General features: G+C 38.0%; 2 protein-coding genes across 3 annotated transcripts; one reads left to right on the top strand and one right to left on the bottom strand.

The window, feature by feature from the left end:
• The first annotated feature begins 1,664 nt into the window (after nt 1-1,664).
• LOC127004149 (corrinoid adenosyltransferase MMAB-like) lies at nt 1,665-10,463 on the top strand. Of its 2 annotated transcripts, none has more exons than XM_050871587.1 (7): nt 1,665-1,830; nt 3,729-3,853; nt 4,136-4,267; nt 7,066-7,187; nt 7,567-7,694; nt 8,302-8,426; nt 9,930-10,463. In XM_050871587.1, exons 2-7 carry the CDS (start codon nt 3,750-3,752, stop codon nt 10,078-10,080), a joined length of 762 nt encoding a protein of 253 aa, XP_050727544.1. In that variant the 5' UTR covers nt 1,665-1,830; nt 3,729-3,749; the 3' UTR covers nt 10,081-10,463. The 2 variants fall into 2 exon arrangements, with proteins under 2 accessions (XP_050727544.1, XP_050727543.1); XM_050871586.1 differs by lacking the exon at nt 1,665-1,830 and adding an exon at nt 1,837-1,999.
• On the bottom strand, nt 10,205-22,339 carry LOC127004148 (ras-related GTP-binding protein A). The gene is made up of 9 exons (XM_050871585.1): nt 22,182-22,339; nt 19,319-19,418; nt 19,094-19,160; nt 18,693-18,796; nt 17,818-17,936; nt 16,638-16,733; nt 16,076-16,290; nt 15,276-15,391; nt 10,205-13,764 (listed from the first exon to the last, which is right to left on the bottom strand). Exons 1-9 carry the CDS (start codon nt 22,191-22,193, stop codon nt 13,670-13,672), a joined length of 924 nt encoding a protein of 307 aa, XP_050727542.1. The 5' UTR covers nt 22,194-22,339; the 3' UTR covers nt 10,205-13,669.
• Nucleotides 22,340-22,635: the final 296 nt, after the last annotated feature.

Genomic DNA, 22,635 nt, shown 5'->3' with positions numbered 1-22,635 from the left:
TTTCCGGTTTCTCACCCATAATTATCGCTAAATACTATCAATAATCAACGGTTTTAAACGATGATACCGCAAATATATGCTCATCCTTTTCACTTTCAAACTACTATCGATTTCAAACAATTAAGATGTGCATAGTTACAAGATCTAGATATCAAATACGGACTGCTCGACGAACCATGATGTGCGAACTTTTGACGCTCGAGCAATGTCTACAATTAACAGGTTTATTTTTTTTACTATTTGTATCTGGAAATATTGTTACTGGCAGGATTTTATTACAGCAAAGGAGTCAGTTCAAGGGCATAAAAAAGGAAACAATAATGAAAAAAAAGCCCGCATGTCCTGCTTTCACCGTATGTGTAGAAAGCAATTAACAAAGAAATACAGTCAATTAAATGAGTGAAGAATATTCCAGCAACCTGTTTAGAAGTTGTTCTTGCCAATGAGTGTTATTATTACAGTCTTGTCATTATGCAGGTTTTATATGATTATTTAAAAACCTGCTTTCAGATATATATTTAAATGTTTCATATTAGCCCCTAATGATTGTAGTTTCTGGGTGGAGTCCCTTAGATCTGCCCTCTTGGTTCACTATCTCATCAATGCTACTCTTATTTTTTAATATACCACTTATTTCCTACCAATATGCCTCTTTAGTGTCATGGTGCTGCCTTAGTATACAGATGTGTTAATAGTTGAACAATCCCACTATGTATTGCCTGGGGGTTGGGATGGCAGTTTCCTCTCTTCTCTTTTTGTATGTATACCTGCAACAATAAACTATCAATCAATCAATCAATCAACCATAGCAAAAATATTAACTTGTATAGACGACAGATTTCTATATATATCTTATTTCTCAAGATTCACATGTTGATTGCTCTTCTAACACACGATGAACTTACGGCAGGAACAATTCATTCATCACAAGCTCTTGAAGCACAAATAATCGCCTAAAACCTGCAACAAGCCTTTGAACCAGAGAGCATCCTGATTTTGCCCCTAGATTTTAGTTCTTCTGGGTGCTGTCCCTTGAGCTTATAACAGTTGATATTATTTTTATTATGGCACTTTCACCTACCATTGTACCTGTTTAGTTCCATGGTGCTACCTACGTATATGTCAAGAGATGTGCATTTGTATTAACTGGGGGTCGAGGGTATATGTTTCACCGCTATCAGTCAACCATTTACCAATCTAGGAAGTTATTTAATTGATTGATTGATAGTTTATTTTGTTGCAAGTCAAAGGAGAAGGGAGGAGCATGCCATCCCAACCCCCAGGCAGTACTGTGTGTTATATTATTAACTTTATTAGTTTCATGCACTTTCTAATTCTTTGTTTTCCTGTATCCTATTATAATATTACAAATCTTATCATTTCCTGCACTGCATATGAATATTGCACACACATTTTTGGAAATCATGGCACATATGGTCCTTCCTTCTCCTCTGTTGTGTACCTTTACAACACTAAACCAACAGCCAAAATCAATCATTCCTACCATTGTATCTTTTAGTTTCATGGTGCTACCTACACATGTACTAATAGTTGTATAATCACACACTGTCATGCCTGGGGGTTGGGATGGCATGTTCCTCCCTTCTCCCTTGTTGTTTACCTGCATCAATAAACTATCAATCAATCAATCATGAATCCAAAAACCTTTCCCCGGCAGGAGCGTGGGCGGTTTGCACATCAGCTGTTTCCTCTCAGCTGTCAACTCCAAGGTCAGAGGAGTCAGCCGCCCACGCCCTTGCCTGAGCGTGCCATTATTACTGACACGGCGCCTCGAGGACACGGGGAGCCGCGGCTTTACGTGAATACCAGGTGGGTGTGATAAAGGGTTGCCTGAGAGCCTGCAGTACCCGCCATATTCAAGGTTATGTAACGTCCTGAGCCGCCCTGCCTGCGAGCACCCGGTGACCCCACGGCTTTAAGTCTGCTGGGGACGGAGACGCTGGCCTGCATGTCGCCCCGCTGACCTTCATGCAGGATGGTGAGTGTGGCGCTAAGTGTGTGAGAACGGCAAGACCTTTGTTGCTATGTACGTGAGAACGGCAAGACCTTTGTTGCTATGTACGTGGGGAGCCCATGGCCCTGCCTGGTTCACTGTCCTCCATGGAACTACTAAATCAAGCTTAGTGTTCTTGCTTGCTACGCTTGTTTGTTTACAGCGAGTTTCAACGATTTTGGTCAATGATGTCTCTCAGGTGTTAATACAGGTAATTGTTAAGAACAATGGTGAACCTCTGTTTTCCATAATTTCACACTATATAGTAATAAACTAGAACAATACAAACTACTTGGTAAAAGTAAAACTATGGGGTAGGGGTGCAGGGTAAAGTGTGCTATTCCCTGATATCCCTTGGGGTCACTGAAGACTCTGTTGGCAGTGGAGCAGGGCCGGAAAAAAAATTCATTAACGGTAATGGTAATGGTATAACATCACTACAGTGGCTGCGCCTTTAGTTGTTGTAGTTAGTTGTCGTAGATTTAGGTGTCATCACCACGGCCAGTCTGGGGACCCGTCGCCTCCACACCCAAAGTTTTACAGTATCTGGTTGTTTTTATTGTTCCCTACTATTGTTTTGGGAAGGAATTTAGAAAATATTGAATAACAGAGGCACACCCTCATCTTAATAATTCCCTTGACTTGTTATCTATTTTTCAGAATATTATGAAAATAACAAAACATGAATACAAATAAAATTTGATTGACAGGCTAAGGTGTCAAACTAACAATGATTTACAGAAAGTCATCCATCTCACTGGTGGATATTATATATATATTTTGACATTTAGTTGAATTACCTGCCTCTGAAGAAAATTGTCATGGAGGGAACTGCCACTTTTTGAAGCACATGAAAAACTGATGTGTTTGATTTCCTGTGGTAATGAGATCAGAACCCCTCTTAGAGAAATACGAGCCATTCATTTTCCTGCCCCAACACTGGGGAGGTACTCTACACAGGTGAGGAGGCCCAACACTGTGCCACCACTGTCATGAGGGACTGAATTGCCAGTTCATGAAACATATGAGGAATCTACTTGGGAATAACTCTTTTCCCCAATAACCCACTCAGCATTCAAACCCGGGCCCTTGCAACATGAGGCGGATTCTCTCAAGTCGAATGGTTACCCTGTGGCTGAAGGTCTTCGGAGTCCTCATCTGCATCTCAAGCCATTACAAAATCATCATATTTTTTTCTCCCCCCTGCTTCTGGTCACATTGATCATAGCTGTGTACTGCAACCAAATAATGTATCCTAAACTAGAATGAAACCCAGCCCCGCTAGATTTGTAACCAAGCCCCACTATATTATATTAATCTAGCCCTATCAAATTAGCCTCACCATTTTAGGTTGCTTGGTTTGTCCTTGCAGTGAACACAGAGACAGTGTATATTGACATCAATTTTTTTTTTTAATATCTGATACATATGCATATTTTACTCATAATATATTTAGTTTCAAGGAGGATTAGAGGTCCCTTTAACTCTCATCATGCTCTCCAAGTATGTCAGAGCTAAAGGACACATATTTAGTACAAATGAAATGAGAAAAATATCATTTCCAAGAGATACTTATTATTGTGTGTGATAAGTTTAAATTGATTTTGTTTCTTCTGATTTCTTGTAAGATTCAGATTAGTGCAGTGGGTGTTTGTGCATGTTACTTACAAAACTCATCACTTTCTATTGTAAACTCTAAATGCTCCAATTCTAGGCACAACTACACAGGCATACAATGTCTCTACGAATATTCCTCCCCGTCATGCGAATGGGTGGAGGCGTGTGGGCAGAATCTGTGGCCAAGACTGCCGCAACACAGGTCAACACAAGCTCTTCATGGTGAGTTGCCATTGAGGTTATATGCAGGGTCTGTTGTGGCTCTTCGGGGGAAATTTTCATTATGAGTGAGTTGTCTCCTGAACTATAATGGAGCAGAAAGGGTCAAGAGAGAAGGGTCTTGAATTTTATTAGATGGAGGGAGAAAAGTCTTTGATTGAATATCTTTTTCCATGTTGTTGTTGACTTGATAAATGAATTGTTTGGATTCCACAGGTTAAGCTTTATTTAGCAGATGTGATAGGTGCTGTATGTGGTGAAATGAGACCTTGCCATTACTTTCAGTCGTGGCATGAAGATCTACACTCGGACGGGTGACAAAGGAGTAACTTCCCTCTTCAGTGGGGAGCGTCTTCCCAAGGATACTCAGTTTTTCAATGCACTTGGCACAACAGATGAACTGTCTTCCCATTTAGGGTAATGTATGTCTTGAATTAATACCTTTAAGGGGTGTCATTTGTTCAATGGTGGATCTTTTGAATTTAAAAAGTAATTGCATTCAAGCTCTTGCGAAATGAAGATCATTTTATGCTTAATCATAGTTCAACAAGTTCTGAAACTTGGACATGGAATGTAGGACAGCAATTACAAATACATACAGTGGAAATGAGCTATGTAAGATGTGCATGCAGTGTGTCAGGCTGGGATGGAGAGAGCAATGAAAGCATGAGATTTGGTATGGGTATAGCAGCAGAGTGTGGACTGTGGAGTGGTTGAATAAGAGGAGTGTGGTGCTCTGAGATGGTTTGGACATGGTGAAAGTTAAGAGGCTGACTTAGTGAAGAGAGTATATGAGAGCAGAATTGACAGAAGAGATATCAGACCACCATTGAAATGGATCAATAGAGTGGAGATAATTAGTAGGTGAGGGTGTGAGTATGCTGAGAGGTAATGCCACAAAAGGGAAAGTTGGAGATGCTTTTGCTATGGCTGCCCCCTTGATGGAAGTGCCTGTGAAGGAACAGGGTGTTGGGGATATAGATAGGTAGAAAGAAATTCTCACAGAAACTTTGAATGCACCCATGACCTTCAGAAAAGGCCAGGCAGGCTAAAGTCAAACATGAAAACCACTTAGGAGATAATAAGCACAGTTATGCCAATGAATGGATGTGAGTGGATGCTGCCCTTAGGGGTTTTGATCTCATGGTAGATGGCACTGAAGTGATGATTTTGTTTCTGAGTACACTAGTTGGCTTATTTTCTTTGGATGAAATGCTACCATTATTGCACAAAAGTAAATCGGTGGGATATTTTGGGGTTGCTGCAAAAGAGATCTAGATGTTGTGAAACCTGATGCGCCAGTGCAAATTTTCTTCCTTCTCTTACCACTTTTGACACATTTCATTGAAGCATTGATTGTTTTTTGTCCTTTTATCCTCAACTGTCTCTTATCTCACTTTGCACTCCCTTTCCTCTTCAGTAAATTGTATACAAACTACTAACTAACAACAAATAACCTCTTAAAAATTTTACACACCTCATTCACTCCAGAATCATGTTCTACATCTTTTAATCTTCTTAATAATTAATTAATTCTCTTATAGATCTGCATATAATTACATTTTTGCACTATCTGACTTGACGACAGTATCTTTTCATTTCACTTAATAATATTTCCTCTTCATTCCATTCAGCTCTCATCCCTACTTTTCGTGCCTCCGTGGTGCAGTGGTTAGCGTGATTAGCTATGAATCCGCAGGCCTGGGTTTGAATCCCGGCTCGGGTAGTTGGCCAGCAGCTCACCCAGCTGTTCATCCTCCCTTTCAGGCTGGTCGATAAAAAGGTACCTGGGGAAATCTGGGGAAGGTAAACTGTGGTAACCCGGATGAGACACTGCCCCTGTGTCCCAGGAAAAATGGGTTCTTATCCACCACAGGCTCAAATGGTCAATGTGACAGAGATGAGCACCGTAGTCACACACAGATATAGCGTATGCCCACAACTTTACCTTTACCTTTTTTTGCTTCTTCCAGAAAATAGTCAGAACAATATTCCTTCTTCCCATTCTCTCTTCATTTCATTTATCTTTTATCTTTACTTTTATCTCTACCACAAAGTGGCCAGAACCATTTAACAGAACCTTTGCATTTGACATATTGTGCTTCATCCTATCATCCACAGCTGTATATTCTACCAAGCTCCTTTCATTCCCCCTTGCCCATTAATACCTGTGGAATATTTTGTGCTTAATGAGTTTGCTAATAACAAGCCTCAGCACAAATGTCCACAAGGTATTACTCATTCTCTTAATCCCATCAATACCCTGTTTCCCAACCACATCTCTCAGTTTCCATGCTTCCAACTTTCATATTTATATCCCCTAACACAATGTTCTTTCATAATGTTTTACACACTTGTCTCATTCCTTCCAAAACCTCTTAAACTCATTCTTGCTTTTCTTATCATTCACTGTGGCATACATATAAAGCCATGTCCAAAACCATTACTGTCCAAACCCCTTATGCAAGAGTTAACCAGCATCTTCACTCTTTCATCCCTCACGCTGGTAAACTCTGGAACAATCTTCCTTCATCTGTATTTCCTCCTGCCTATGACTTGAACTCTTTCAAGAGAAGGGTATCAGGACACCTCTCCTCCCGAAATTGACCTCTCTTTCGGCCACCTCTTTTGATTCTTTTTTTAGGAGCAGCGAGTAGCGGGCTTTTTTTTATTATTGTTTCTGTTTTTATTGGACCCTTGAGCTGCCTCCTTTGTTGTAAAAAAAAAAAAAAAAAAGTACACTTCACAATTTTAGTTCATCTACACCATCCTTGATTCATACAATCCATGCCTATCCACTCTACTCCCTTCACACTCATGGGGACATCACTATTGCACACCTTGCCTTCCATTTTTCCTTCTCAACTTCTACCCAACACCTCTCCCTTTAAGTCCTCCCATGACTTACTCTTATCAATAATTTCAAAGTTTAATACCCCATATCCCTTCAGGTGTATTTCACAAAAACTAAATGTTTCATTTTCATCTCAAAAGTTTAATAACATTTCTTCTCTTTCACCCTATAGAATCATTTCATGTTTACCTATGCAACCTTGAGTTTCTCCCTCCTCATCCCTCTATTATATACCAGTTGTCTAATTGTCTTGGATTTGCTGCTTTGACAACCATTGTACAAAAATATGTGGATTAAACTTGTGACTTTAATAATATTTCTGTGTCTGGAAAAGTAGTAATTAAAAAGTTTGCATCATCAGATTGGTCAAGGCATATGCCGAAGAGAAGAAGCATGAATATGTTGACCAACTGGAGAGGATTCAGTGCATCCTTCAAGACATTTCCAGTCTTTTGGCAACTCCACGGAGTGATGAGCTCTCAGGTACATTTATTGTGAAGTTGTTGATAATTTATTTGCTGGATTGATTATGATAAAGGTTGTAGAAGTGAAAGAGAAGAGAGGTCTGATGCTGTGGACCTGCATTCATTCCCAGATAATATTTTGCAAGTCTGCCCTTTAGTATTACATATGTACATGCTCTTCAGTACACATTCATCAAATGCTTTGCTTTAGAGTGTAACTCAGAAAGTGAGATCTTATGGAAGGGTTTTCAGATAAAGAATGAATCAGGATACTGTACTAGTAATTTTTAAATTTTGGCTCAGTACATCTTTCACCTTCAGTGCATACCTGATGCAATTCACAAGTTTTGGCATATTTGTTTCCTCCATAAGTTTAAACAAGGTTGATGTGATGTCAGATGACCCTGAGAGAGAAGCCCGAGTATCGATGAGGCTCAAGTTCAACCCTCGTCACATCACTGAGCTGGAAGAGTGGATAGACAGATATGACTCGCGTCTTCCTGCTCTCACCAATTTTATCTTGCCCGTAAGTTAACCTGCCCGTCCTTGTCTCAGAGAATTTAAGAAGCTGATCCTTTTTTCCTTTACAGGTCTAGATGCCAAGCAGTTTACGAGTTTAAATTGTTCCAGAATTTTGCTCGCACACCATAACACTCTTAAACCAAAACTATTGAAATTAATGTGAATCCCATTAATGTGTCTCATACCTCAAAAAAATATTTATATAAAAATCATTTTACGTTATTTTATACAGAATTAAAGTAATTTTACTAACAAATAGCAATGATAAATAATGTCTAAGGATCTACATATACAAGACAAAGGATATTGCATTATGTATGCTAAAAATTTGATTTAATAGATATTAGAATATTTTAATTTGGATGATATATGATATGAAAGTACAAAGGAGCTATGAAAGTACAAAATTAGCTTTAGAGCATGGAGAAGAAAATATATGAGTGCTTGGCAATTCAAACCGTAAGAATAAATCTTATCCATTGAATGAAATATGTATATTTTTGTGTACTATTGTGGTTGAGGAAGGAGTGATCTAGCTGACACATTACTGGTAAAAACATAATGAAGTGTACACTCCTGCACTGCAGTAAGCCAGCTGTGATCATTGTCAGGGTGGTGGGCATGTGAGTGCAGCGCTACATGTGGCCCGCACGGTGTGTCGACGTGCTGAACGCTCCATCGTCCCTCTTATCTCCGACGAGTTGGTGGATGGTCAGGTGTTGTGCTACATTAACAGGTACCTACAGGACTCCACAAACATATTAGTCAGAAAAATGCAGTAGTGTGCAGAGGTTATCATTTAAAAGCGTAGTAATGAGTCGAAGCTCAGAAAGAATGCTTATTATTTTCAATTGATGTACAGAGGATTTTGTGGGAGCAACAGTATGAATCTTTATCCTGCATGTTGTATTTAAATACCAGTAGTGGACCCGAGACATTTCCAAGAATTACTGGAAACTGATGACTGAACTATCCTAGAGGTCATTGAGTGATTTAGGTATATTTTGTGCTTGAGTAGAATTGCCTAACCCATTAACTATATCATTAATACACCTTGGAAAGAGGTAAGCACATTTTAACTAGTCTCAGGCATTAGTAATTAATGGATTTCTGCTCTTAGTAGAGTTATTGCTTTAATACCCTGATGTCTGTGCGATGGTAGGTATAAATGAACGCTTGATGCTCATTCTGGTGTGGCTCTGGGATGTGTGTTGGGTCTTTTTTACTCTCCTGTCCATTATTCCATTTCCTGGTTTTCATAACTACTTTTAAGTTTTGAACAGAGATATGTGCAATTTCTAGCTGGTGCAAAAACTTTGACATGAAGGTATCCATTGAAGACTGAAAGCATGATTATCAGTCACTTTTGCTCCCTAATATCTTCTCTGTTCTTTTCAGCAATAAATCTAGGTTAAAATTGGTCATATTTTTCATTAGTATTTTGTTACTTAAAGGCTTTGAATGATAATAAAGGCTCTGAAAGTTGTTCCCTACTCCTCCATTTGTTAATTAATTCTAATATTTCATACTTCCTGTTTTTGAGTATTGCTTGCCAGTCTGGTCTGCTGCTGGATGTCTCTTGGCACTGATTAATAAGTTTGCTTCAGACAGCTGATTTTCATTATTTACATTTATTCTTTATCACTTCAATTGCCCCCTTCTATGTTTTGCAGAGATTTTTAATGTCACCTCATTTGACGATGCATCAAGATGAGTTGCTACCCTTATGTTTTGTTTAAGACCTGGCAATTAAATCTGTAAACTTTTTCATGAATATGTGTTGTATATAGTTAGGAGACCCAAGCTGGCTTGATTGATTTCAATATTGATCTCAATATTGTGTATATATAGAATAGAGGGCTGAAGCACCATGAAATAATTCACTGCCTTGTATCCAAAAAAATAACCCCAGACATAGACTCCCTGTCCTCTAAAACTCTTAATTACATGACCCTCTGTGTCATCAATATAGTTTGAACATTATAGATGGTGGCAGCCACAATCTTGAATTTTAAGAATTGCTTAACACTGTGAAAGTAATAATAGGGCTAATTTGGCTCTCTTAACTATTTGGAATATATTTGTTAAAATAAGTTCCCAGTTGTTAACATTGCTAGGTCAACATGTATGGGAACTTGACCTTGCTTCCTTGTTACTGTCAAATTGTGATTTAAGTAAAGGAGCATTTAATTGAATATGCTACATGGAAAATTATATAATCCAATTTAATCTCTTTCAGGTTAAGTGACTATCTCTTCACAGTTGCAAGATATGCTGCATTTTTAGATGGCAAGAAAGAAACTATATATATTCAGCCTAAAGCCCGTTCAGCAAAGAAAGTAAGAGAGAAAGTGTCAGAAAATCAAAAAGTACTTAAGAGAGATGCCTAATTATTATGAGAGATGTGCAGAGAGGTATAAAACATATAATTATGTATAACTGATTAGAGGTATACTTCTTTAGAAATTTAGATCTTATGATTATTTTACCTAATGGTTATAATAAGTTCAACTGTGAGCATCATTGGGTAACTGCATTGTGTAAATTTGGTACATGATTCATCCTAAAACTTTTTACACAGTTGTATTACAAGTAGCTCAGGTTATTTTATACATATTTTGGATAGTTGGAAACTGCAGTCTGTCTCATTAGTCATACTGATTGCCATGCTGAACTGTTGATACTAGTCAGTATTGCTGTTGTTAGTACTGTGCATTAGTGCAAGGGACATACAATGTATAGTGTAGTAACAAAACATGATTAAATGAGAGTTCAGGTGGTTTTAATTGCACCCATTTGGCAGTGATAAAATGCACAAAATAAAAACTGGAACTACGAGACCACAAAACTTTCAAAAGATGTACTGAGGTAAACAAAGTAATATGAAGTAAAGTTCATTATAGAGCATTTTTACAACTTTCACCACTGAATGAAAATTGAGTCATTGGATCATGATGCTTAATTCAAAAAATATTTGTCTGGTTATGTCAAGTCAACTGCACAAGCTGTTTTACAGGAACTGGAGAAGTTAACATCAGAAATATCTATTATTTTATGCCCTGAGAGTACATTCGTAGGTGTTACAAAGAGAATGACCAGTTTTGGGTAAGAGATGCAAGAGTAAAACAGCAATTAAAAACACAATCAAATCAAACCATCACATTTCTGTCTATGGGAGATTGCATTAAAGCTAACATCTTGTCTTCAGTCTTATTGCACTTCTCTTACTTCAGTACCTTAAATCTTTTATCTAAATATGAGAACTCTGAAACTAAGTATTGTAAAACTACTATATAAGAAAAATAATTGAATTGTCATGATAATTCTCAAGCCTGCAAAAGATTAAGGCACAAAGAGGGTCCCTTCCACCAAGTCTTCAGGGATCAATGAGATTTTAGAAAATTACTTGACAACAAATGCAGTCTATCATCATTGTAATATATTACAAATACTTTACAAACGGGTATTGAAAATATTGGTATGCACTTTATGAAATAATTGATCAGTACACTACATCTTAATTATAACCAGCGCCTAGTGTCTCTGAAGCTAAATACATTTCAAAAGTTTTGTACATAAAAGTTTAATATATTAACTAAATAGCAGGAAAATTGTATGTAAATGTTATTCTTATACAGTATTTACAATCTGGCTACAAGACTGGGTCTACCTCAAGTGCTGATGTTTGGAAAAGTTATTTGAATAAAATTTTGCAATTTGATGCAAAATGTATAGCAATACAAGAATGGTTATGACTGGACTGAAAAATTATTAAAGAATACCTCTCGTTTTCAAATGGTGACTGACAGCTCTGCTTGCTTACTTGAGGCTGAAGTTCATAAATTAATTGTATGTACATCACAACTTTTAAAAATATTTAAGCAGGCATCAAATGCTTAACCTTAGACAAGAACAATACGTGCCAAGCCAAAGGTGCATCTCGACACTTCCTTTTATGTGATGGTAAAAGTTTTCAGTCCTTTGTCATGTATAAAATATTGGATCCCATATCTGGCATCCAAGACCCAAATCTACCTGGTAAGGATATATATATATTCTAAGCATTTTGAAGAAAATATTTAAGTTGTAAAATTATATAGTAGCTATTTAATAATATAATGTCCTAGTCTGTCCCCCCACATATTGGTTAGTTCTCTTCCTCTACTGATAACAAAATATATATTTTTTGCTGTGTAAGGTATGTTTGCCAGTTCATATCCATCAGGAGAAAACTACTTTGAAAACTGAAGGTATTAATTAAATCTTTGCCTTGACAGCTTCTCACCTATGTTCAGATAGGGTATTGGGGTTGGGTTTCAGACCAAATGCCCTTCCTGATGTCCTGAGGCAGCATTGGGGTTTGAACCAGCTCATCTGGACTTCACTTCCATGGATTGACGCTCTAACCCACGAGATCACTACTGACATTAGTTTATTTTTATACTACAGCTCAAATTTCCAGGGTACATAGTTTTATTCCTGATGAGTACTATTTGGAGTGGTGCATATGAATTGACAAACACACCCCATGTACAGGGCTGTGCAGCATACGGATCGCTGCCATCAAACCAACAAGAGTACACCACTCTCCTGCATCTTCCAGTGGATTCTATTGATACAAGGAATATGTTTCCTAAGAATGTAAATAAACGTGTCTGCAAACAAGTGCACTAAAATGATATTTGCTTCTGAATACTGATTTTGACAGCCAGTCTGGTGTCACTATGCAATGGCCTAAAATATAGATAAATACTCCAAAGACCTTAAGCTTTTAGGTACCCTTTGGCTCAACACTATGAAGGCTACTGTGCATCTTGAGGGTCTGAGTTTGATTCCCGGGTGGATATCTGGGAAAAATATTTATTCTCGTGTTTAAAGTAGAAATGTCCCCCCCATTACAGCTACAAACTATAGTCTACGACAGTAATAAGTTCTAGTGACGTGTACAACCAAGAGGGACATACTTGAGGCTGTGTATGTGTCCTGCAATAACCATGATAGAAAAATGTAATGACAGGCCATAAAGAGTAAGCATGATTCCTTTCCCTGTAGGACTCTGTCATATGTGCTATTTATATACACTTGCCCTCAGGTCTTTTAGCCAATATTTTTTTTTGTATAAAATGAATGAGAAAATGAATACAATAAAATATAATGACTAAAGAAATCTGAAGGGGGGTTGGCATATATTTGAAACCAGGAAAAAACATGAATTAAAGTTGTGCATTATCAGCAGGTATATGGTCTGAACAAGGTACATGCTTAGTACATGCCCATGCTAGACTGTGCCTACCAGCAGGTCCTTGATTCTGGTCCTGGCATCACAGTAGAACCTAATTCAATTTACACTACATCAAGATCATAATTCCCTCATAGAATTATTTACAAGTGTCTGTACTTTTTCAACTTTATAATTCCTCACTTCTTTTAACACTCCCACCAATATTCATGAATCCACCTTCAGAAATCAGCTTCCAAAAGTAACCAAATAATCTTATTTTAATTAGTGGTGTTCATTTTATTCTTCACACTCACTACTAATGTTTTAAAGTATGGATACTGATGCAAATACATATGAAATATGAATATATTTTCTTTAATGCTTATTTTCTCTTGAACTTAGGCCTGCACAAATTCTGTGGCAGTTTTCTATCAGCCAAAAATTTGGGTATAAGAGGTCATTTATATTCTTGCAGATACGGCAATACCTAATGTAGCTAATAAAACTGGGCAAACCACAAACAAAAGGGACAAGTGTTAATGTCTAATTTCCCCACTTGACAGTCTTGCCTTGCCTTGCCTTGAGATGCACCTTCACCTTCACTCGGAGCTCAACATGCACTTTACTCATTGCACTGGCAACTATCAAATAAATTAAACACTCAAGATATCCCCATTACTAAGGTAGCCTTAAAATCTTATTCATTTAATAAAAGCAATATAGGAAACATGTACACAAAAACATGTATAAAAATGGCACTATTTTGAAAGGGCTAGATGGCCTTGACTCATCCGTTCCAGCTTTTCAAAGTGCTTCCTGGCTGTGCGTATGTTGATGAGCGTTGCTGCTGAGGCTGCAAAGAAGGTATGTTATACTTTCTGGGCCAACACTATAAAAGGGGTTTGTTCATTGATGGTATTATATTCAACATCTACTCAATATCTATTCTCATGAACATTGTGATTTTTATATCTACACTCGACCCTTAAAATTCTGGCTTTCAGTGTCGTGAAATTGTTTATACAGTCTTGCAGAGGTGTCACTAATTCACTGCATAGTAAAAGTCCCATAATCCGAACATGGATAATCTAAAAGGCCAATGTTTAACCCGTACAGTGTTTAGTATGTATATATGCGTACCTCTTAGGGAAGTGTTTAGTACGTATATATACGCTTGCTCCTTTGAGCAATTTTACGCCCTTTATTTTTGTTTGTGTATATAACATGTTTTATTGACAGTAAAGAGAAATATTTTGACAAGTCTTCTTTTTTTCAAAGAGATGTGCAATGGTCTCTCTGGACACATGTCTGCATTCCAACAAAAATCATTATACAAGAAGGTAAGTTACTTTCTTCTAGGTAATTACTCCTTGATTCTATAATCAGTAGGACATGTGGAATTGTAAATTACGGTTCAGACTAATCGGAAATGAAAACTAATCGTCATAAATTTCCTTTTCCTGATATAACATTGTTAGCTCTGAGATGGAAAAAAATAACAGGACAAAAATTCTAGGGTAGCTGCTCTTCCATTCCTCACATATAAATAATATATATATTAAATGATTTGTATTGCTCTTTACATTTTAAGGGAAAAAAAATGCAACCTGGCATGACCCCTATCTATGACAAAAGACGACACTGTACGGGTTAAGGTGGCTGATAAAAAATAAAAAATAAATTCAAATCATGCGCCAAATGCACTGAGCGTATGCACAAGTAACAGAAGACTCAGGAGAGATTTAAATATAGTCTCTGTGTTGACAATGGAATATTCGCTTCATTTTCAGACTGCATAGTACCCTGTATCACCGGACAGATGGGTCCCACGGCTTCTACAAGTGACAGTCTTGAGCCGATTCTTGAGGACATTGAGTGAAAGTTACAAAGAAAGTAACATGTTGAGTAGGCTTAAGGAATTCAGGACAGTACAGTAACATCAGGTAAAATTATCACAAATGAGTGGAAAGTAAATAGATTAGTAAGTGAAAATACAGTACCCAGGCAGCCTCAACTCAACTTAATGATTGTCGGAGGGGTTTGCCTTCCCAACAACACCTCCTTGTTGTTTGATGTTTTTGTGCTTTTACTACCTCTTGACATATGATGTCTTTATTTTCTGATTTTGTATAAATATTTTTAGTTTGCTGTGGTCTCTCCCAAGAACTTCAAAAATTTGATAATCTGGATGACCTCTGGTCCTTTGCCATGCAGATTATTGGACTTTTACAGTAGTTTGGAAACTTAACTAGGCTTCCAGGCCTAAACCCAGATGATTTGTTGCAAGCTGTCTCCCACTGAAGAGTTAAATCTATTCTTGTTGAGAAATGCCTGAACAGTTACAGATAAGACACATTTACTTACGTATTGATGCATCAGACATGATGACCATGCAGTAGGTATTGGAGGTGAAGGTGTCAATGAAAGTTGCAAAATTTGAGTTCCGAACCTCCATGCTCTGGAAGTGTGCTGCCAGTTTACTGAGGAAGATGAAAAAACAAACACAGAGTTATGCAAATGAAAGGAACTGGGATATCATTTTTAAAAAATTCATGTACTTTTGAATCATGATATCATGATTTACCATAAGACTTAGACCTGAGGAGCAAATAAGTGTGTGGTTAGGGATACTTTTACAGCCCTCCTGAGGAAAACAAGTAAAAAAGTCATGTGAACATTGTCATACAAAAGTGTGAGCAGCAATGTGGATAACTTCATCATAATAAAAGTTTTCTGTTTGTATTGGGTGAAATGAGGTAGTCATAAAGAAGAACAACACATAGTCTGAGGAGGAAAGATTACACAAGGAAATAAGTCCCACAGCTTTAGCACAGGCCCTCACACTGACTGTTAGATCACTGATACTGTCTCATACCTAAAGGGTCATCATGGCTCTGAGGAAACCAGTGACTTAAAAAAAGAAGAAGAAGAAGAAAAAAAAAAGCAACAGCAGCAATTTAATTAGACAAGTAATATTAATTAACCTTATATTTGAATTATCTCTTAAGGGCTGACTTTGGTAAAGGTGTTACTGACTACTTTTATGTTCAGGAAACACACAAGGATATAATAGATTACAAGATGCTGGATGCCCTACACTGACACTAACTAAGTTAACAACACATACTGCACTAAAGATAAAAATACTCAAGGGCTTAACTAACCTGCAAGAGAGCTTGAACTGCTTGATGATGTTAGAAACTTTCTCAAACCGGTTCACATCTCTGTGTTGCCGGATGCAGTAGTGGGAGATGACCAGGAAGGTTGCACGTTCAAATAACAACACTTCGTCAGCCTCTATGATGTTGGCAAAGTCTCTTAAGTTTTGTTCAAGCTCCTTCACATTTGGTATTAACTCATACACTATGCTGGACCAAGCCTGGGGAGATGAGAGGGTTTCTCTTATGATTATTAGGGAAAATTGTGCTTTAAGATGTATTCAGTATCACTATATGTAAAAACACTAAACTTTACTATCAAAGTTTAGACATGGATTAATTTTCATGATGAATTGCTATAATGAATGATTATGATGATAATAAAATAAACATATAAAGTGAAATTTAATAAGTAGATGAAAAAATTTAAATATATATTATCATTAATAATATTTATCAATAACACAACAATAAAAATAGGCATAATCATAATCATAATCATAATAAAAATAAAAGCAACAGAAATAATAATAAAAAAACTTTCAAAAAGGAGTCCCAGTAACTTTACCTTATAGAGAGTTTCATCCCAAATTGAAGTTCTGAAGCACACACACTCCAAGGGTTTTGATAACCTCTTCAGATCTTCTTCTCTTTCATGGAAAATCTATAAAGTAGATTTAGCTTTCTGGTGATAAAAGTGTATCCCTAACAAGTTTCTTAGAATGCAACTCCATGATTTTTAGTGTAATATACTTCCTAATACTTTTAAACAGGAGTTCTAAATTATACATTCCTTTTTTTAAATTTTAATGTTGCAAACAGTTTTAACCCTTTCATTGCTAAATGCTCACAGCGAGCATTAGGCGTATTTGCTACTGGCGCTAAACGCTCGCTGCGAGCTCCAGCCGCACTCAAATCTCCCACGTATGAAAGTGTTCCAACACTAATTCTCACACTATAGGATTGCCAATTGAGTGGGGTCTTCACTAAATTTTGTGGAAAATCATGTCAGCCCAGCGCGGAAAATCTAGACGAGCAACTGGTGGATGTTGTTGACCAATACAGCGACATTTTTGCATAGCTTCACCTATCACATGACTGATATTTTGACCAAATAGTTGTAAATTTTGCAGTTGGCAATACTGCCCTCCCAGCACCCCATCATCAAGAGATCTACAGTAGTTGCCTTACGGCTGACCGACGCGCACGTATAAATGTACGTCTTCAAAGGCAACACCCCCTGAACGTGCCTGTACTTTCGCAGGAGAGGCTTACATTACCGAATCGTATAGATCTTGGCCTCCTCTTCCCAATGGTGTTTTTGATTTTTAGCTGTGATGAATAGTTTTTGAGATACAGAGGTTAAAAGAGCGAGCACTAGCGTCACTTGCTGGTGGTGCTAAAAGCTCGCTGTGAGCGCCAGTCGCACTCACAGCAAAAAACACCCCCTGAACGTGCCTGTACATTTGCAGGAGAGGCTTACATAACTGAATCTTATAGATCTTGGCCTCCTCTTTCCAATGGTGGTTTTGTTTTGTAACTGTGATGAATAGTTTTTGAGATATAGCGGTTAATAGAGATCCCATTCCCCCGCTGGGGTCCCCAAGCGCGCCTGAGGGGAAAGTCTCGTGAGCGCTTAGCAAGGAAAGGGTTAATGGTAGAAAACTATTCTTACAAAATGTAACATCTGTAATTCCTGGTAATATGTATAGTAGGACCTCCCATTACCTCCACACTACAATACTCACAATATCTCTTTGATCATCCTGCACTAAATCCATTTTGTGAATCAGACAGAAGATCCGTGCCTCGGGGGAATTCTGCAGAATAGCTTCCAAGCAACTCTGATAATAATGCATATCCTTTTCTGTAAGGAAAATGATTTTAAACAGAAGATATAAAAAATAGTATGAATGAATTAAATCTTTTTTGGTGTAACCCTACATACTTTATATGATACTCATCACTATCAAATCCATAATTTTCACAATAAATGTATCCTAGTAGAGAAGATGGCTCAGTACATAAAGACAAGAAAGCAGAAGGTCATTAGAAAGTTGAAACTATATGACTGGTCATCTTGTGGCAATAATCTGAACCGTGACACAGAAAGCATTAGCCAAATATTATTAGTCTTCTGAACCAGGAACCAGGAACATCAATCCATTAAATAAAATCCCACTTAATACTATACATAACTGCATGATAAAACATTACAAATGACATTCTTTTGATCATTCAATTTTGGCAAATAGCGAACATCTATTCACTAGTGAAACTTTTATACCATTACATTTACTGCAGCTCCTTCATCTATAAAACCTGACATTTAAATCAAGAACACATAAAATCAACAAGCCAAGTGCCTGTTGTGAACTCAAACAGTTAAAAAAATATTTGAATAAAAAGAGAAACTGACAAGTAAATCGACGATAATGCATTCCAATACTTCTATCAGATTTGACTAAGAATAAAAATGGATGCTTCAAGCTACCCAGCAAATCATCATATTTCATTCAAGTAAATTCAGGCTTGGTGTTGGGCCTAAGCACCTGCTACTGTACTGAATCATCTTCACATTTTTATAATGAACCATACAATGCAGGTGCAGGCTATGACTTACCCAGCTCTCTGCTCTCAACGTCGAAGACATATATGAGCACTTCAACATTTCTAAAAATGTTGTCTCTTTGAGAAGCAAAATAGTTTTCCATGAATGCTTCTTGCCTGAAAATAATGGAAAACAATAAATAATAATAATTTAAATTCATGATATTCAAGATCTCTAAGCATGAACTGAAAGTGTCAAAAAACAAGAAGTTAACAGTTATTATGTTTTAGCATTAAAACACTACTCATGGATTTCTTTTAAACTCTGAGCAAATTTTTGTGCTTGCATATGTTAGGCTAATTCCACAATAACCAACCTAAAGCATATGAACAGCAATGGTGACTGCATGATATTCTAAAAACTTATCATCACTCAAAGACTAATATAAATGTCAGTACTGTAGGATGACTTACCCTCCACAGTCCCACAGATTGAGCACCAAGTTCCCAAGAAACCGCACATGAGAGTGTTCAACATCGACTGAAATAAAATTGCATGTCAAGTTGAATATCAGGATTCATAAACTATGCCATAATGTTACTCAAAGTTAACTTTAAAATCATATATCTAGAAAAATCTAAAAGTATAGTTATGGTTTTTCATCTATCTGTTGTGCCAAAAGAGGAGCCGACACTTACTGGTTGCTCCAAGACGACTGGTGTCTCTTGCGATGTAATTAGCAAAGATGATGGACCTCATGCTGGTCTTTCCCGACCCACTTTTCCCCATTAGGAGCACCTGCAAATATAAATAATTTATAGTATATAATCTATGTGAAAATTATAATATACACACTTGAAGCATGCTTGTAAACTAGAATTCCTGCTGTCAATACATGTGTTGCCTTAAAGCAGAGTACTTTTAAATATCCAGCTGATACATGCCTAGTAGCAATATCAGTCCCATCTAAGCCATGACCTCAGTTACCCTCTGTTTTGTACTTCCTCCCCATCATTCCATTCCATGCCTTGATCATGTATTCCCCTAGTAACATGTTAGCTGGTTAATATTAATTCTAAACTCAATTGAATCCTGGTCCTTTTCTACAGTAGCATCTTGGCTTATTGTATATTGAATAATATTCTGTCAGCAGTACTTGTTTATAAATATAATTATCCTGCTGAAATACATCTAATGGTGATGACATCATTTAGTACCCCCCGGAATTTTTCACATATTAATATAGAATTACAAGCAAACACACTGGTGGTTGACACTTTTTTAAGAGATTTTAATGTGCAAATAGCACTCTGATAACCATTTCAAGGACAAATCACTATAGTCACTGTGCACTAGATTATGAGATCTACAGTTCATAAGAAACAATTCCTTAGCTACTTAGCATCACTGTATGCCACTGAATTTCTTAAAACGCCCCTTTTCTCTACAAAATATTGACAAATGGCATCGATTCACTTACTTGTTTCTAATGATGATGATGATGATGTTTTCGTACCAGAAAGTTCTTACTTATCCTACAATCATGCTTTGAAATGGTCTGTGGTGCAGCGGTAACACAACGGCAACCTCGAGAACCCTATATATCCACCCCAAACTCGCAGGGTTATCCATAGGAATCTCAGGAAATGGTCATTACCATAGGGCTAAGGAGGTGCGCTTACCTGTGACTGTGTGACATCAGCAAGACAAGAGGTTAGACACCCTCGCTGCAGCTTGTGCGGGACCCCCAATTCTTGTCAAGAATTGGGGGAACATCTTGATAATCTGACTCGCCAGAACAAGAAACGCAAGAATTTCCCAAGATTTGGGGAAATTCTTGTTCGCTCTGGGGTATTTCTTGATCACCAGATGATGCCTTTTGTTTACTGATTACTGCTCAGTTGTCTTACCTGGTAGGCCTCCCAGACTCCAGCTAGGTAGCCTTTGAGTATGGAAAGCTGCACAATACTGGTGGGCCAGCCCTTGCACAGCACAATTAACTAGTGAGCCAGTCATATTTTTTTTTAAATGGCTGGCTGGTGTATCATATGAAGCTAATACAACAGTGCATCACACGTACTTTCGGTGCGAATAGCGCAGATGCAGTTGTCTGTCAGCCACTATTAATCAGTCAATGGGGGCATATGCTGGAGGGCGAGTTGCCTTGCCCATCCCACAACGCCACTATAAGCTTTATGTCTCCCGTTGTAACACTGATGTGAGAGCCTGCTTCTTCTCATTGAGAGTATGTAATTAACATTTGGAACAGCTTGCTGGATTCTGTTGTTTCTGTCATCTCAGTAAATTCCTTCAAGCACCAGCTGGGCAAGCATCTTGGTCAGATCTTATAAGAGTTTGATTAATTTGCCATGTGGTTTGGTTGTTCTTTTGAGTGTTTTGTTTGGGTTGTCATTATTGACTGGGTATTGAAAATTAGTAGTTGTCCGTGCCATCTCGTGATGGCATATTAGCCAACCATCTGACCATCTTCATGAAAATCATCAGCTGCAGTTTTGGTTGGAGACATCATCCAGTTTATGGATGAGGCATGTCCCCATCCAGGTAAGAAATGGTAATCACATTACTCACCTGGTTGCTACCCCATGTGCACAAGTTAGGCAATATGAGGTATACGAAATAGGGATAGAAAGGGGCAACTGAAATCTGTACGTACGCCAGTCTGTAGGGGTTTGTATATAACTGAGTAAGTGTCATGCCCCGTGATTTGATTTTCTCTTTTCTACTATTCTCTCAGCCCCACACGTCCTTTGCGTGTATCGAAACATACGAGAAATTAATCAAGACAAGGAGAGGGTATTTGTCGGCTGCCTGGGATTGAATCCACGACCAGCGTGATGGTAGAGCAATTCCTTACCGAGTTGGCCAAAGAGGTACCCCACTTGCCAAGTGGGTTATGGGAGGCTCCCCTATCAGGCCTAGTCACTGCACTACATAAGTATAAGACAATTAAGTAAAAAAGCCTGAGTTGTGTATCTTGAACATAGTGTATTGATTATTATTTAGACTACTAGGTGTATGCTGTGATTAATAGAGTACTGAGGTTAGAATTTAAACATGTAAAGAATGGGAACGTTGCCAAGGGAGGACATCTGGCCCGCCGCGCCACACCAGCGATACATGTCAGTAAATCTTAAATATTCAGCTTCTTTATTATTCCAAGGGTGTGAAGTTTCCGGCCCGCCAGTTATGTACCTTGCACAGATCACTTTATATTGATGGGTGTATTAATTATTGTTTAGACTACTAGGTGTATGCTGATTAACAGAGTACTGAGGTTAGAATTTAAACATGTAAAGAATGGGAACACAGCCATGGGAGGACATCTGACCCGCCGCGCCGCAACACACCAGCGATAAATGTTAGAAAACCTTAAATATTCAGCTTCTTTATTATTCCGAGGGTGTGAAGTGTCCGGCCATCCCTCCATCACGTGACTCTGAGGCGTCAGCTGATGGCCCTGACAAGCACACGCAGGGCTGTACTGGGCCGCGCGGGGCTCCATGGACGTGAAGCAAAGGGACACAGTGAGTTAGCGCATACCTTCTTCTTCATCCTGGCAGCGGTGGTGTCCTCGGGTCCTCAGGTCTGGTCAGGTCACGGGTTGTCACGCGGCTGCTGGTGCGGAGGGCGTGTTGACATGACGGTCTTCTTCTTCCTCTTCTTGTGGCCCTATTCTTCCTCTTGTGACCCCACTCTTCTTCTTCTTTTGACTCTATTCTTCTTCTTCTTCTTCCTTTGACCTGCTGTATCTCTTCGTAGGTCCTCCTTTTCCTGTCGATTCTCTTCTCTGCCTATATAATCTCACACTCTTCTTTTCAATGGCACTCTGTTATTTATTTTTCCTCCCTACAATACACTATTTCACTATAATTTCCAGCTTGAATCACTACGCAGTGATTCAAGCTGGAAATTAGGATAGGAGGGTACCCTAGTTCCTATCCCATTCCGGCCTCTGCCAATCACTGTCATTTTTTTTTTACTGAGGCTGTTATAA

This window comes from Eriocheir sinensis, chromosome 27, assembly GCF_024679095.1.
Source record: "Eriocheir sinensis breed Jianghai 21 chromosome 27, ASM2467909v1, whole genome shotgun sequence".
Lineage (NCBI taxonomy): Eukaryota > Metazoa > Arthropoda > Malacostraca > Decapoda > Varunidae > Eriocheir > Eriocheir sinensis.
The sequence above is the reverse complement of the archived record's forward strand: the minus strand, read 5'-3'. Positions and strand labels throughout refer to the sequence as shown.